The sequence below is a fragment of the Thunnus albacares genome, chromosome 10 (genome assembly GCF_914725855.1).
Source record: "Thunnus albacares chromosome 10, fThuAlb1.1, whole genome shotgun sequence".
In the NCBI taxonomy this organism is placed as follows: domain Eukaryota; kingdom Metazoa; phylum Chordata; class Actinopteri; order Scombriformes; family Scombridae; genus Thunnus; species Thunnus albacares.
Genome location: NC_058115.1, coordinates 3,287,955 through 3,303,234, shown reverse-complemented (window position 1 = coordinate 3,303,234; position 15,280 = coordinate 3,287,955). Strand labels below are relative to the sequence as shown.

The 15,280-nt window shown below is 41.0% G+C and overlaps 1 protein-coding gene across 2 annotated transcripts; it reads left to right on the top strand.

Annotated features, from left to right (window-relative positions):
* The first annotated feature begins 13 nt into the window (after positions 1-13).
* Positions 14-12,767, top strand: trappc11 (trafficking protein particle complex subunit 11). 2 transcript variants are annotated; one of them, XM_044363940.1, is made up of 30 exons: positions 14-173; positions 1,445-1,673; positions 1,844-2,013; positions 2,530-2,600; positions 2,952-3,066; positions 3,662-3,761; positions 3,926-3,999; positions 4,368-4,464; positions 4,678-4,811; positions 5,196-5,337; positions 5,706-5,799; positions 5,962-6,041; positions 6,436-6,514; positions 7,256-7,310; positions 7,418-7,563; positions 7,806-7,867; positions 8,070-8,202; positions 8,423-8,553; positions 8,985-9,110; positions 9,197-9,390; positions 9,522-9,670; positions 9,814-9,935; positions 10,122-10,241; positions 10,358-10,423; positions 10,790-10,946; positions 11,193-11,304; positions 11,439-11,530; positions 11,634-11,767; positions 12,040-12,207; positions 12,329-12,767. In XM_044363940.1, the coding sequence occupies exons 2-30, from the start codon at positions 1,467-1,469 to the stop codon at positions 12,371-12,373; spliced, it is 3,375 nt and encodes a 1,124-aa protein (XP_044219875.1). In that variant the 5' UTR covers positions 14-173; positions 1,445-1,466; the 3' UTR covers positions 12,374-12,767. The 2 variants fall into 2 exon arrangements, with proteins under 2 accessions (XP_044219875.1, XP_044219874.1); XM_044363939.1 differs by having other exon boundaries at positions 14-315.
* Positions 12,768-15,280: the final 2,513 nt, after the last annotated feature.

Here is a 15,280-nt window from a genome sequence, read left to right as displayed (position 1 = left end):
GAAGACGAACCGGAAGTGGTATTCAAGTTCCGCCGCCGACAGCTAAGTAGCTAGTTTGTTGTTGCTTTAGCAACCGCTGCTAAATTAGCTTTTATTTTCTGTCTCTGTCGAGTTTGACACATCGAGGACTAGCTTTCGGATGGTGACCAGTGCCGAGACTTGGCTGAAACGAAGTAGGCAGCCTTAAACGGACGTTTATTTGCTAGTTAAATTTGCAACCTCGCCCACTAGCTAACTGTTAACCTTAACCGTGGTCTGCTAACAGCTAGCTGCACCTAGCACCGTTACTAGTTCACTTGAAGTGATGCAACTGAGGTGTGTGGTTGTTAAATGAATTCGTGAGTTCACATATTCAAATGCTTTTCTTTAAAAAATATGGGTATATTATTATGGATGCTAAAATGACAATTGCAGTTTCATTAGTGTTAGCAGAGTTATGTTATCTCACTTCCGCTTTCGTCTTAACGGCTTCTGTAAGTCAGTCAGTTAGGCAGTTAACTTAGCTCGCAGAGAAACTGTGATATGTCACCCAGTTTTTGGATGTACAGCAGATTTCTATATAAATTGCATATGCCTCTGTGCCAGTAAATGTGTTCAGCCCGGCGGGGTTTAACAGTCGAGCCCAAGGCTGTGCAGTGTAAACAACTGTCTGTCAGTGTGAGCAGCTACTGAGCTCATCTATGTTAGCAGCAGGTCTCGTGACCTGCCAGCACGGGTGTATAATTCAATATAATATAATGTAATATAATATGATAGAATTCATCCATGCCTGCGAGTCGCTGTCAATTAAGCCTGTGTCTGTTTATGTTTGGTGGGTGGACGGGCATTGTCATGTTGTTTCTCCAAATAATGATTTTATGGGGGAAATTAATTTTGTGGCAGGGAATCGTTTTTAGTCAAATAAAACACGGAGTCATATTTTGGCTTAAGAATGTAGAAAAAGAAATAGAAGAGAAAAGGTCTGCAACTAACGATTATTTTCATTATCAATTAATTTGTCGATTATTTTTTTTGATTAAATGATTAGTTGTTTGGTCCTGAAAATGTCAGAAAACGGTGATAAATGTCAATAACTATTTTCCACAACCAAATATGACATCCTCAAATATCTTGTTTTGTCCTGATCATCAGTCCACAACCCAAAGATACTCAGTTTACTGTCAGAGAGGAGTGAAGAAACCAGAAAATATTCACATTTGAGAAGCTGGAACCAGAAAATTTTGGAAATTTTCCTCTTGAAAAATGACAATTAATCAGCTATCAAAATAGTTGCTGATTAGTTTAACTGTTGGCAACTAATTGATCAATCGTTGCAGGTCCGGAATTGATCTTAAATCTTAAAAGATAGATACATAATATTCTTGATGTACAGAAACAGAATCTGAGAAAATATTTTTTCTCTGAAGGTGTGTTTGCTTCAGTGATATTGCTCTGTCTTGTGCAGGTGTATCCACTGTTGAACCATCATGATGGCAGGTTCCCAGTGGGAGCTTCCTCCAGAGCTATGTTGTCGGCCCATGGCCTTCGTAGCTCTGACTGGTCTGGATGTGGTGTACAACGCTGTGCACCGGGCCATTTGGGATGCCTTCTGTGCCAACCGGAGAGCTGACAGAGTTCCTATCTCTTTCAAAGTGCTCCCAGGAGATCACGAGTACCCCAAATGTCGCACTAAGGTGAGCAGAAGACGGAGAGACCCTAGACCGCAGAGAAGTTCATCAACAAATAAAAACATATGACATGGAATAGAAATTAATGCTGATTACTGCATGTGAACACCAAAACAGTTGTGAAGTCTTCACATTAGTAGCTCTAAACAGTTAATCTCCTTTGTCTGTCCATCTAGCGAACATCCTATGAATGGTACATTCCTAAAGGCATTCTGAAAACAGGATGGATGAACAAACACCTGAACCTGGTACCAGCTCTGGTTGTTCTCTTCTATGAACTGGACTGGGATGACCCACAGTGGAAAGAGAAACAGTCTGAATGTGCCACTAAAGTGGAGATTGTCAGGTATGTGTACGTTTCACTTGTCTCCAGGAATGAAACAGTTTTATTGTCTGACAGTGAGACAGCAGATAGATGTTTCAGGGTTTGTTTTATCAGGCTTGATTAAGTACATTTTACTTAATCTGAAGTGTTTCTGTATGTGTAAAGTGCAACTTGTCACATGGATTTTAAGGATTTGTTTTTCAGTTTCACAAAAGTTGTAACTGCCATCATCAGTTTCCACTCATTCTGTTCACAAAATAATCTTGTTTATAAATTCTAGGTCATGCAGCTCTGATAGGAAACAGTGGTTGTAGCATAGTAAAAAGTGTTTCTACCATATTCACTAACCTTGTTCAAATACACAGTGACTCCAGTACTGAAAGTGTTTCTGACAGCTGTCATACTGGAATCATAAACAAGCAAAGACATGAGAACAGACTGTGCTCTATATAGCTGACAGTATCCTGCAGATCAACTCTGGACATCTCTAGCAGAAACAGAACTGCAGTCATCTGTGTTGTGTTTCTTTATTTTTAGGACCAGTCTTCAGGGCAGGAACACCAAGGTGGCTGTGGTGTTAATCCAGAAGAAAACACCTCTACCTCCAGGTAAGGACCTCTACTTATTTACGTTAGGTCATGTGCTTGTATCATAACCCATCCTTGTATTTTTCATCTACAGTATATCCAAGTGTCTCTCTCTGATTGGCAGCGGTACAAAATTGTATTGTACATTTAGTAAACAAGGGACTCATGTGTCCTAGAAAATCTAAAAACATTTGAGTAGTTTTGCCAATAATGTAAAAGAAATCCTAGATTAATAAAAAAAAACCCTGTAGTGGTTTTAGAACCAGTGGTCTAAAGCCAAACTAGCTTCAGACATTAGGCAGCAACATTACATCTACTGTTAAACACATCCTTAGCAATGTGCTCTGTCTGTGTCAAACACTGTTTGTACAGGGGAGGACCTGGTAGCATCAGAGAGAGCTGCAGCTCTCTGTAACGCCTGTGATCTGTCTGGCAAGAGTCTCTTCGTACTGCCGCACACTGACCACTTAGTGGGCTACATTATAAGGTAGTTAACAATTCATTAACGTCATATACATATATAATTTTGCATAAATGTATTTTTTTTATTATGTTTTATGAATTGCTAATGGTCCAAATGGTGTCTACCATTTGTCTCTTCAGTTACTCTAATTGAAGTTTGTGTTTAACATGTGAAGAATTTGACAATTCACTGAATTGAACATCTTTAAATTTAAATGTGATTTTGGATACATTTGTCTAGAGCTGCAACTGACGATTATTTTCATTATCAATTCATCTGCAGATTCATTTTTTTGATCAATTATTTGTTGTATAGAATGTCAGAAAGTAGTGAAAAATAACAGTTTTAATTTCCCACAGTCCAATGTGATGTCTTCAGATGTCTTGCTTTGTCAGACCAACAGTGCAAGACACACAAAAATCTTCAGTGTGTTATCATATATCACAAAGAAAAGCAACAAATCCTTTTATTTAAGAAGCTGGAGCATTTTTGCCTGAAAAATGACTAAAGTAATTAATCAATTATCAAAATAGTTGCCCATTAATTTTCAGTCCATCAATTAATTGACTAATCCTTGCAGCGCTACATTTGCCACTGTATTGTCCCTGTGATTTTGTAGGTTGGAGAATGCTTTCTATGAACACGCTCAGACGTATTATTACACTGAGATCCGACGAGTCAAATCTCATAAAGAGTTCCTCAACAAGACAACACACCAGGTAGGAAGGTGCACTAGAGCAAAGAAAAACATCTCAACTACAGTTTCTGTGTGTACAGATACATCTGCTTCAGATGAAATGCAAACTTAAGGGTAACCTGATATTCCTCTTCTTCTCCTCCTCCTCCTCATCATCATCTCTTCTCCACCTCCTGATGTTCCCAGCTGCTGTTTGTAAGACACCAGTTTAAAATTGCCTTCTTCAGTGAACTGAAACAGGACACTCAGAATGCTCTCAAGTAAGTCTGAGCCCACAGATTCACTCTTGATAAATAAGTGTTCAGTGTTTTTTCTTCCAGCAGGTTAAAATAAACAAATACTCTTAAGATTTATAAGGAAGTAAATTCACCAGAAAATTAGAAAGTAATTTTAAAAAATGGGGACATTGTTTTTGGTCATTAACTAATACCATTATTGTAGAACACAAACAACTGTTCAGTAAAAGCACAACTTCTCTGCCATGAAATTGGACTATTCATTATTACGGCATGAAAAAACTTCAAATGGTGGCTGCTTACCCAAGCATCTCATTTTCAAAGTAGCTGGTGGCACTTTGAAGTCTTCAGAGCTGTTTCTCTTACTCTGTGAGTGTATTTTCTGTCTGCAGGTACTACAGGACTGCATACAGTCTGGTCCATGAGCTCAGAGCCCACGAGACCAACATGTTGGAGATTAAAACTATGGCGGGATTCATCAACTATAAGGTCCGTTTCTGTCTGTGAGAAGGTATTTTAAACACTAATAGATGCATCAGTGGAGGAAAGTGAGAGCAGGGGCTGCACTTCATCATTATTGGATTTAGATTTTAGCTTCAAGAGCGATAAATGGAAGTCTTCAGTTACTGATCATTGAAGCAGCTTATCTTTACTCTCTCTCTCTGCCTCTCTGCCTAAATGTTTCTCTCTCTCTGTCTTTAGATCTGTCGTCTGTGTTTCCAGCATAACACTCCTCTAGATGCTATCGCCCAGTTCAGGAAGCACATTGACCTGTGTAAGAAGAAGATCGGCAGCGCTGAACTGGCCTTTGAGCACGCCGCATGGATGTCTAAACAGTGAGATACACACATTGTATATGAACTGTGGGTTTAGTCAGAACCCCCAGCCCGCCCCCCAGACCTGTCTCTAAAATGACACAATTTACCACAAACACCACACTCTGTCTTCTCAGTCATATCAAAACACACAGACACCAGCTTTTAAAGACTATCATGCAATATGGCCCAATGCATCTCTGCCTTTATTTCCACTGACCTATTCCTCTTCTATTTTCACTATTGATTTTCACCCGGAGAGACTTTTTGAAGACATTTTGGCCAAAAGCACTTTTAAAAAAAAAACCCAGTTGTCTTCCACAGTCTATGTGTTATCACAGTGATCCTGCTCCACTACTCAACACATCTAACACTTGCTGTCTGTTCATCTGTGTGTTCTGTCAGGTTCCAGTCATTTGGCGAGCTGTTCGATGAAGCAATAAAGTTGGGTCTGACAGCCATCCAGACCCAGAACCCTGGTTTCTACTACCAGCAGGCTGCCTGTTACAGCCAGGACAGGAAACAAATGGCACAGCAGCTTTGTCAGGTGATAATACTTCTCTACCAGTAATACCACTGGTGCCACTGTGAATACCACTGCTTCTACCACTTGTACTGCTACAGATAATACTAAGACCTCTACTGCTAGTACTGCTACTACCAATATTATATACACACTCTGCTTGTGTCAATCAAGACAGGCAGAGTGTAGACACACCACAGCTCTCAGTGTTAGAACAAGTGCTGCTGCTTAGTGTTTACTTTGTATTCATTCAGTAAATCTTAATACATTTACTTATTTTGTATTTACAACTTTAAATCTGAATAACAGATGCCTCGTTGCTTCCTTACCTCTATCAACTAAATGCTTTTTAATACTTGGTTGTGAGACTGGCTAATGAGTTATCACTCTAGGCTGGAGCGACTTATCCCACCCCCGACCCATTGGACACCCAGAGCGGAGGACTTGACTTCTATGGCCAGAGACCCTGGAGACAAGGACACCAGAGTAGGCACACACACACACACACAGTTTGTCTAGTTCTTGATTGAGAAGTGTTGCATGCATCATTTTGGCATAGCACCCTTGTCCATTAATGACAGAGAGTCTCTGACATGGTGTTAGAAATGTATGGGTAGCACATTGACCTCTGTATTGTTGTATCTCCAGGTATTGATCCTCCAGATGCAGAGAAAGAGAAGACAGGGATTCTGGCCTTGCAGATTAAAGAGAGAGATGTACCACATTCTGTAAGCACACACACTCACTGAAAACACAGCTGTGTGTATTGTACTTCACTCTTGTGTTGTCTCAGTTGCTTTTAGGCAGCAGTTACTAAAGTTAAAGTCACTATGTGTGGAATATTTTATGTAATTACTGTATTTTTTCAAATAATTCTGATGGTTTTTATTTACAAGTAGATTAGACAAACCTTGTGAAAATGTGTGCAGCTTATGAGTGGCAGCAGTGCTACAGTGTGTTTTTTGATACTACCAGCAGGGGGCACCCAAGTTTACACATTCTGGCTTTAAATATCAATTAATTAGAGATTTATTAATCCCAACATTGAAACAAATTGGAAATGTGTGTGTTTGTGTGTGTGTCACACATCATAATACAATTCAATGTTCTCCATCCAAACAGGAGCTGATAATAGCCCTCCTCAGCAATGCTGTTGCCCAGTTTAAGAAGTACAAGTGCCCTCGGATGAAGAGTCACCTCAGTGAGTAACCCTATGCTTTCTGTGTTGTTTTTTTAATAGTGTTAAATTTCCTTATCATTGAATACACTACAGTTGATTGTGTTTGATAATCAATTTCATAATCACGCCAATCTGTTTTCTATCATTACATTCCCTTTGTTGCATGTCAGAAGTTAATTTAACACCTAGACACTTGTGTGGCTTCAGAGTACCATATAGGCCCTGTTGGTTGGAGTTGAAGACTACAGATGAAACAAATGTGTTGGGGTGGAGTTAGAAAGCAGTGAGGTTACCAGACCTCTGTGGCTGCTCCTCATCTCAGTTGGAGGCTAGCAGCTCCAGGCTACATTAGCTGCTACTAACACAACAAACCCTAATCTCCAACAGAACTATCAGGTTTTGGCATAGAAGAAAAATGCATGAAATAAAAGAAATATCTGGTTCTGCTGCATCGATGTTTGATCCATTTAAGAAAGACTGTCCATCAGGGGTCTGACAATATCATAGAAGTGCAATGTTAAATTGATGGAATACTCTTTTAAGTGTGTAACAACTGGCAGGTGCGTTCAAAACGATGTTATGCAGTCACTAGCGAAGATGAGCTAATCTAACATTCTTTCCATCATAGAGGAATGTCACACACTCATGTTCATGTAGCTGGCAGCCTTTGCTAATTACTTTTTCAAACTGTTTATTTTTCCAACCATCAAGGACCATTTTCTCTTGCACTGATTAACCTTGTCTTCATTCTCTGTTACATAGTGGTGCAGATGGGAGAGGAGTACTATCACGCTAAAGATTACACCAAAGCCCTTAAGTAAGTCAAAACACATACTGGACTTGTAAACAACAGTAATATAGTACCTGTCTGTCATCAAGCTATGTGAGCATATGTGTGTGTGTGTGTGTGTGTTCTGTTATCAGGCTGTTGGACTATGTGATGTGTGACTACCGCACAGAGAGATGGTGGGGTCTCCTGACAGCCATACTGACCACAGCTCTGCGCTGTGCTTATCTGATGGCCAGTGTTAAAGACTACATCATATACTGCATGGAGCTGCTGGGCAGAGGTAAGCAGCGACATCACAACCAAATACTCAACCATCATTGGTTGATCACTGTCCTTTACCTCTGTTACGATGGATGAATAGCAGAACTGAATCCACAGCTTCAGTCCAGAAATACCAACTTCTCAAACCCATAACCAGCTCAACACTTACTATATGCATGCTTACAAATACAAAACACAGTAGGCTTTAATACATGCAGTATACTCTGGAAAAGGTAATAATATTTTTATCTTGTCTTCTAGCTTCAACACTAAAGGAGGAACAGAAGTCCAGGATCGACAAGAATCTCATCAAAGTCCTGATGGTGAGTAGATGGACTCCACCCGGTTGAACCCAACACGTTCAGTAAATCAAACAGCCATTCACTGGATTCTACAACAGTGTTTATGATGTTAATAAAAAAAAAACTGCAGAACATGAAGTGAGACTATGATTAAGCTGACCGAGTTTATTTTATTATTCTCTTGCTTTCTCTCATCCTTTTATTTCTCTCCCTCCTCCATCAGAACGAGGCCCCTGATGCTGAGCCAGAGTGTGATCCCACCTCTGCCACTGCAGCCAAGTCACTGTGGAACGACCGCATGGCTTTATCCGGCTCAAATGAGTTCACTATTGAAGTGCAGGACTACATTCCATTCAGTGAGTAAACACATACTCACACTCTCTCCCAAAGGAACCGTTGACATTTAAAATACAACAATGGATGCACATTTGAACTCTGAAAGAGTGACACAGTTGCTGTAATCATGTCTCCTCTTCATACTGGCCATTTAGAGATTCCCCCATATTCCCCTCCCTGGTTATTGTTATAAGAGTATATGAAGGTGTTTCTAACCTTCCTTTCCCTCTCTCACTCCAGTCCAGTGTAAGGCCAAGTTCCAGTCTCCCAGTTTCCATGTAGACCAGCCCATCCAACTCCAGGTGTTCCTGCGAGCCGACTGTCCTCATCCTGTATCGCTCAACAAGCTGGCCGTCAGCCTCAGCAACCAGGTACACACACAGACATCCAAAAAGGTCCAAATAGTTCTTCTCTCCACCAGCAGGCGCAGTGACTGGTCAAAGATTTTCACTAGCAGGACGTGCAGTATCAGAGAAAAGAACCTTCACAGTTCTAATATGATTGGATGTAAAAAAAAAAAAAAAAGCAGAACATCTTTTTCAGCTGGTGTGTTTTCATGTTATGAAGCCAGCAGCTGTATTCTAGCTGTGTGATTCATGAGGGTGTTGATGAAGAATGGGAGAGATAAAGGACAAACGTTATGTAGCAACAGTTTTTAAACACGTGCAAATTAACATAAAAAATGAAAACAATAAACAGTAAAATACAGGTCAAGTGTCTTTAACCACTTGGAAAAACTGAAAAGTGAGAAGGTTTGGTCTTCTTATAATAACAAAACAATTATATTTGTGTGTGTGTGTAGGAGTACAACCAATGGTGTGTGGTGGAGTCATCAAGTCAGGAGAGTATGAGCCTGTTGCCGGGGAAAACCAAATGCTACAACTTCAGCTTTGTAGCGAAAACCGAAGACGTTGGAAAGAAGATAGAGGTGAGGCAAAGTCTTTGTGACATGGAGAGAGACAGAGAGAAAGATTGATACTGACTGTGACTGTGTTGATGTGTGTGTCTGTTTAGATGACAGGTATAGAGGTGATGCTGGGCAGTGACAGTGGCCGCTGTGTGTTTCTGAGCTGGAGAGGGGCGGGCGGAGACGCAGCCTCTACCCACGAGGCCTTGCAGGCTAGCAGGTCATCACGTCGCTGGGGGCGGGGCGCCGAAGCACGTCAGGAGCTGGACTGGGACAGCCTGACCATGCAGCACAGTACCATGTAAGACTTGGCTCAGACAACTTCAGTTATAATCCTAGTTGTACTGGAAAAGCACTTACATTATATGTCATATGTTTCTACAGTATCACTTATTATCCACACAATCAAAATCAATATTTTGTGTTGTTTAGGATCATCTCCAGAGTGCCAAAGATCTCTGTCCAGCTGAGCCACCAGCCTCCTGCACTCAATAATGAAATGTACTGCATCAGCCTCACCGTCCAATCACAGGAGGAGGGCGTGGCCAAGGATGTTAAACTGACAGCGGGACTCAAACCTGGTACACTGACCCAAGCAAATTATTTTACTTTTCCAAAAATTAGTGTAGAAGGTAGATGTTGCTGTTATTTCATGTGTATGGCATATCATAAGTGTACAGTATATATTGTATATTGTTATGTTTGTCCTGATTGCTCTGTTCAGGCCAGGATGCCAATCTCAGCCAGACCACACACGTGACACTTGACGGCTCGAAGGTGTGTGATGACGCTGCTCCTGCTCTGCTCCCTGACATACCTCTAGGAGATCTGAAACCAGGCCAAAAGGTACACACGCATTGACACGGACAGTTTTTAAATCAACTTTACAGATAAACTCATCATGGTAACAGAGTCACCAGTCTAACAAACATGTTGCATTTTCTGCATTGTAACACACACCTGTCTACAATTCCAGCTTCCCCACAGTTAAAATGATTAATTCCACTATCCATGCTGTGTGTCTGTCTCTAGCTGGAGAAATGTGTATATGTGAGATGTGTGTCGACTGGACCAAGGGTTTTCCTCTTCCATGTGGCCTACAGCATCGATACAACTGTGGAAGGACGGCAGATTGTCTGCAAATGTCATAAGGTAACACTTATCCAGGTTAAATCTGTGTTATTTCATGTTGTGCACTGCATTTTTTACATTTTTAGATGCTGCACACTTCATCCGGTTAACTCCTCTCATGTTCTGTTGTCTTCTAGGATGAAACGGTTACCATAGAGACAGTGGTCCCGTTTGAGGTGTCTGTCAAGTTTGTGTCCACCAAGGTGTGTAAGCTGCATGACAAAGCATGTGTATTAACAGTTTTTTGAGACAATTTATGTTAAAAAAAAATTTAAATCTTTTTTTTTTTTTTTGCATCTTAGAGCAGGTTGTTGTTTCTGTAGAGAAATCACGCCAGCTACAAGTTTGAAATGATGTTATTTTCACACTGTCAACATTCTTTATCAGTGTCCTTCAGGAGGAAGTGACAGTCTGAAAAAGAGCACATTTAGACTATTGTTTTACAGAGTCAGCCTCCAGACTGTGGTGGTGATGACTGTATAACTGGCATCCCCTCTGGCTTGATGGCTGGAGAGAGTTTTATAAAGCGCTTCTATTATCATCATCTTTGTTTGTCTGTATGCTTGCAGTTTGAGCCACTGGAGCGGATAGCGGTGGACATCCCCTTCCTGTTGATGACAGACATCCTCTCATCGTCTCCCTGGCCTCTCCTGCTGACCTCCTCTTCTCTGCAGCTGCTCACTATGACCAGCAATACAACACAGCTTCAGTCCCAGATACAGCAAGGTACCTCAATAGTTTGAGTGGAAGAAGTTTTACACAGGTGTTAAGTTACACCGAGTGAATTCTGGGTAAAGTAGGTGCCAGTTTTGACAAAGAAGAATGCATGGACAACAGTGGAGCTCTGTGGTACAGAGGAATAAGATATATCAGGCTTTGATAAACAATAGTTTTGTAAACATATAGAATATAGCTGTGAATAAAAATGAAATGTATATGATAGCTGTATCATTATGTGTGTGTGTGTGTCAGTGGTTCTGAAGACAGACGAGTGTGCCAGCGAGTGTTTCTGTCTTCGCTGTCCACCACTGACCAACGGCAATAACACTGCGGCTACAGGACAGTACTTGATATCATGGAGGAGGTACATTCACACACACACACACACACACACACACACACACACACACACACACACACACACACACACACACACACTGAGGCTGATGACTGAGTAGAAGAGTGTGAAGTTGTTGACTCTTTACTTCTGTTCTACAGACAGTCCTCCAGTCCTGAGAGTCCTCTCATCCAGACTACGATCACTCTACCTCATGTCATCCTGGAGTCTGTCCCTCTCTACATCCATGCTGGTCAGTATACACACACACACATCACACATACTGTGTATATGTGAAAATTGACACCTCTTGGCACATAAGGCCTTGTGGTAACATCTCTAATCTTCTGGTGTAGATTTACCATCGTTTGGGAGAGTCAGAGAGTCTCTTCCAGTTCGTTACCACATAGAGAACAGGACAGCTCTGGTGCAGGAGGTGGAGATGGCTGTTGAACCCTCTGATGCCTTCATGTTCTCTGGACTCAAACAGGTACAACTCTGCTAACTTTAGATAAAGATTTGGCAAATAAAAGATGATGTGGCTGCATTTCCATCAGCCAAGTCAAAGCAAGTAAAAAGGATTTCATACATTAAATCTGTGGCCTGTGGTTGTGCTGGATTTCTTTATTTTATGAATTTGATACTATTGCTGTTTAACTGGCACAAACCCTTATTCACTCCGTAAAAACTGAAAACATACATCTAAGTAATGAATGCATGGACAAGAAGATACATTTATGCTGTGTGTGTGTGCTCGTGCAGGTGCGTCTCCGTATCCTCCCTGGTTCAGAGCAGCAGATGCTGTATAACTATTACCCGCTGATGGCTGGTTACCAAACACTACCACAGCTCAACATCAGCCTGCCCCGCTGCCCGACCACCAACACACACATTCTGAGACGCTTCCTGCCCCAACGTATCTTTGTCAAGGTAAAACACACACAGTAATACATACACACCACTGAGCAAGCACCTCAACTCAGTCATTATTATCTGAATGTAAAGATATTCAACATTGTTACAAATGATGATTTTTGGTCTTTCTCCTCAGCCTCAGGGCCGACAGTTGGATGACGCCTCCATTGCTGCAGCTTGAGATGAAGACACAAACTGTTAACTGTAAATATGAGAAGGAAGCAACATTGTGTAGGTTGTTCTAGATGTATGATTCCTCACAGATGACAATATTAACACTATTTGTTTCACATTGTTCTGTAAAAACACACCTGGAAAATCTGGAACAAATCTGGGAATCTGTTCACCAAACATCTTCTGGATCAGGAGACATTTGATTCCAGTGTTTCTGTTCAGAGTGAGTGTGCTGACTATGTGAGCATGACAGACGACTGGTGAATGAACTGATACACTGATGTTCATTTAACAGGAAAATCATGTATGAATCTGATGTGAAACTGTGTTGAAATTTGGGTAGAGTGTAATACATGAAAACTGAACGTGATGAAAGTTTAATTAAATCTAAGCTATGTAAACTTCCCGTGTCCCATTTGTATGTTATACACAGACTGGTAACAGTGTTTAAGTGTGTTCACACTGAAAATGTCACACAATATTACCGCTCAATGCATTGCACCACAGAAATGGATCTGCTTAATGCTGGATAAGCGGAATCAAGGGTAGTTGATAATGAAGCATTTCTGGTGGTAACTCACCAGTACATTTTAATGCTTAGAATGTAACTGACATCGGGACTTGTTAGCAGTAGGATTGGGTATTGGGGGCAACTTGTGGGAATATTGACCAACGGCCTGTATAGGTCCATTTCCAGGAGTTTGGACATGTGGCTATGGTGTGCAAAGGGAAGAGAAGATGTGCTAGATGTGGTGGGGAACATGAATATGGGAAGTGTGGTCACTGGAAGTGTGGTCACTGGAAGTGTTGTAACTGCGGAGGGAATCACAGTGTTGCTTGTTGGGGCTGTGAAGTGTTGAGAAGAGAAGTGAAAGTGCAACAGATTACAGTGAAGGGAAAAGTCTCTAATGCAGAGTCAGCTAAGATGGCCGGACAGGAAAAACAGGCTAAGGAGCACGGCCACAATAAAGAGCAAATGACAATGAATATAGAGCAGGACAATAAAAGGAAGATGTGGGCAGAGAAGAAGAGGTTGGTGACCTTTATAGCAGGAGTGATAAATGCAACAGCTGAGGTTGAGTCTACAACTGAAAGGATTCAAATAATTGTAAAAGCAGCAGTGCATAATCTTGATATGATAGCTCTGAAATGGGAGGAAGTGAGAGACAATCTCAGTGTACAGGCAAGTCAAGAGTCACCATGTATTGGTTGATAACAATTTCAATACTCCAGTGGAATGCAAGGAGTTTGATGGCCAATGGGCAGGATTTTAAGCAATTTATAGACAGTCGGAGGGAGAAACCAGACATTTTGTGTGTTCAGGGATCATGCCTCAAACCCAACTTAGATTTTGTTATGTATGGATATGTGGCAATTAGGCAAGAGAAGAAAGATGGGGGAGGAGGGGGCTGTGTCACATTTATTAAACAAGGGACTTCTTATAGAGTACTGGGTATTGGAAAAGAACTGGAGTATATGGTGGTGGGAAGGAAGGAATTAGTGGTTGTGAATTATAACCCTTGCAAGAAAACAGAATTGAACAAGCTTGAAGAAACAGAATGGCAATGTAGAGCAAGCATTGTGTGGTGTGGGGACTTCAAGGCACATAACACATTGTGGGGAGTGAGAAAACTGATGTTAATAGCCAGGTAATAGAAGACTTGTCAGATGAGAGGAATTTAGTCTGCTTAAACGATGGAGGTAAAACAAGAATAAATGTTCAAACAGGAAAGGAATCACAAATAATATTGCTCCTATATGTGATTGGAAAGTGTACCAAGAGGTAAGGACTATTATCTAGTCCTATGCATGATAAACATGAATGCATCTGTGACTGAAGTGGACAGGGGTGGAAAATGGGTTAAAAAGGGCACTGGTTAAAGTTGGTATGACTGCACCAGAGAGGGATGAAATATGCTATGTGATGATAAAACACTTAAGTGCAGAAGGTCTGAACAAATTATTACTGTATAATTAAGTGTGGGAGGAAGGTAGAATACCTTTGAGTTGGAAGGAGGCAGTCATTGCTTCCATAAGGAAGCCAAGGAAAGATGCAAGCAAACCAGCAAACTATACACCAATTGACTTCACATCACGCATATGTAAACTGATGGAATGAATGGTAAACGAAAAACTGTACTCTTAAGAGGAACAGGATATAATTGCAGGTAGTCAAAGTGGATTTAGGAAAGGAAGGGGTGCTTTGGATCCAGTATTAAGTTTAGGAGATGAAGTAAGGAAATTAATAAGGAAATGGTAGCAGCAGTTTTCTTTGATGTAGAAAAAGCATATGATATGCTATGGAAGGACAAACTTCTGATAATTATCCAACCAAAAAAGTGCTACAGGCCTCTTGGGAAAGGGAGGGAACATAAAAATCAAGCAGCAAGCGACCTGGAAACACATTAAAAGTATTGTGGAATAGAGTTCTACCCGACATTGATGTGGCCTACAAACCCTGTGTGGGTACTAGAATCACTGGTCGTAGATTTAGAGTTACTTCAAGATAAGGCAAGGAATAGAAGTGCACATCTAGTACATGAGTTCTATAGTTATAGAGGAAGTAAACACACAGGGTATGTACAGGTGTTTATGGGCCGATCAAAAGATCCAATAACAGACAACACTGGTTCTGCAGTTGCAGTTCCTAGCCACAGGGCTGCAATATGCAAATGGACATCAAACTTCTTAAGTGTATATACGGTTGAGTTGACCACCGTTTGGATGACTTTAGAGTGGAACTGATCTGTAGTTGACTCAGCATCTGTTCTATACAGCCTAAAGCTTGATACATCCAGTAATCACCAAGACCTAGTATTTGAAATAATAGAAATACACTCACAAATAATAAAACAAGCACTGTGGTCACACTCATTTGGGTTCCTGCGCACATGAGCATTCTGGGTAATGAGAG

Excerpts from the sequence above, each read along its gene's own strand:
- trappc11 (XM_044363940.1), top strand. The coding sequence starts at position 1,467 with ATGATGGCAGGTTCCCAGTGGGAGCTTCCTCCAGAGCTATGTTGTCGG. Across the intron at positions 7,564-7,805 it reads CATGGAGCTGCTGGGCAGAG|CTTCAACACTAAAGGAGGAA; the intron begins GTAAGCAGCGAC and ends CTTGTCTTCTAG. Across the intron at positions 8,203-8,422 it reads GCAGGACTACATTCCATTCA|TCCAGTGTAAGGCCAAGTTC; the intron begins GTGAGTAAACAC and ends CTCTCACTCCAG.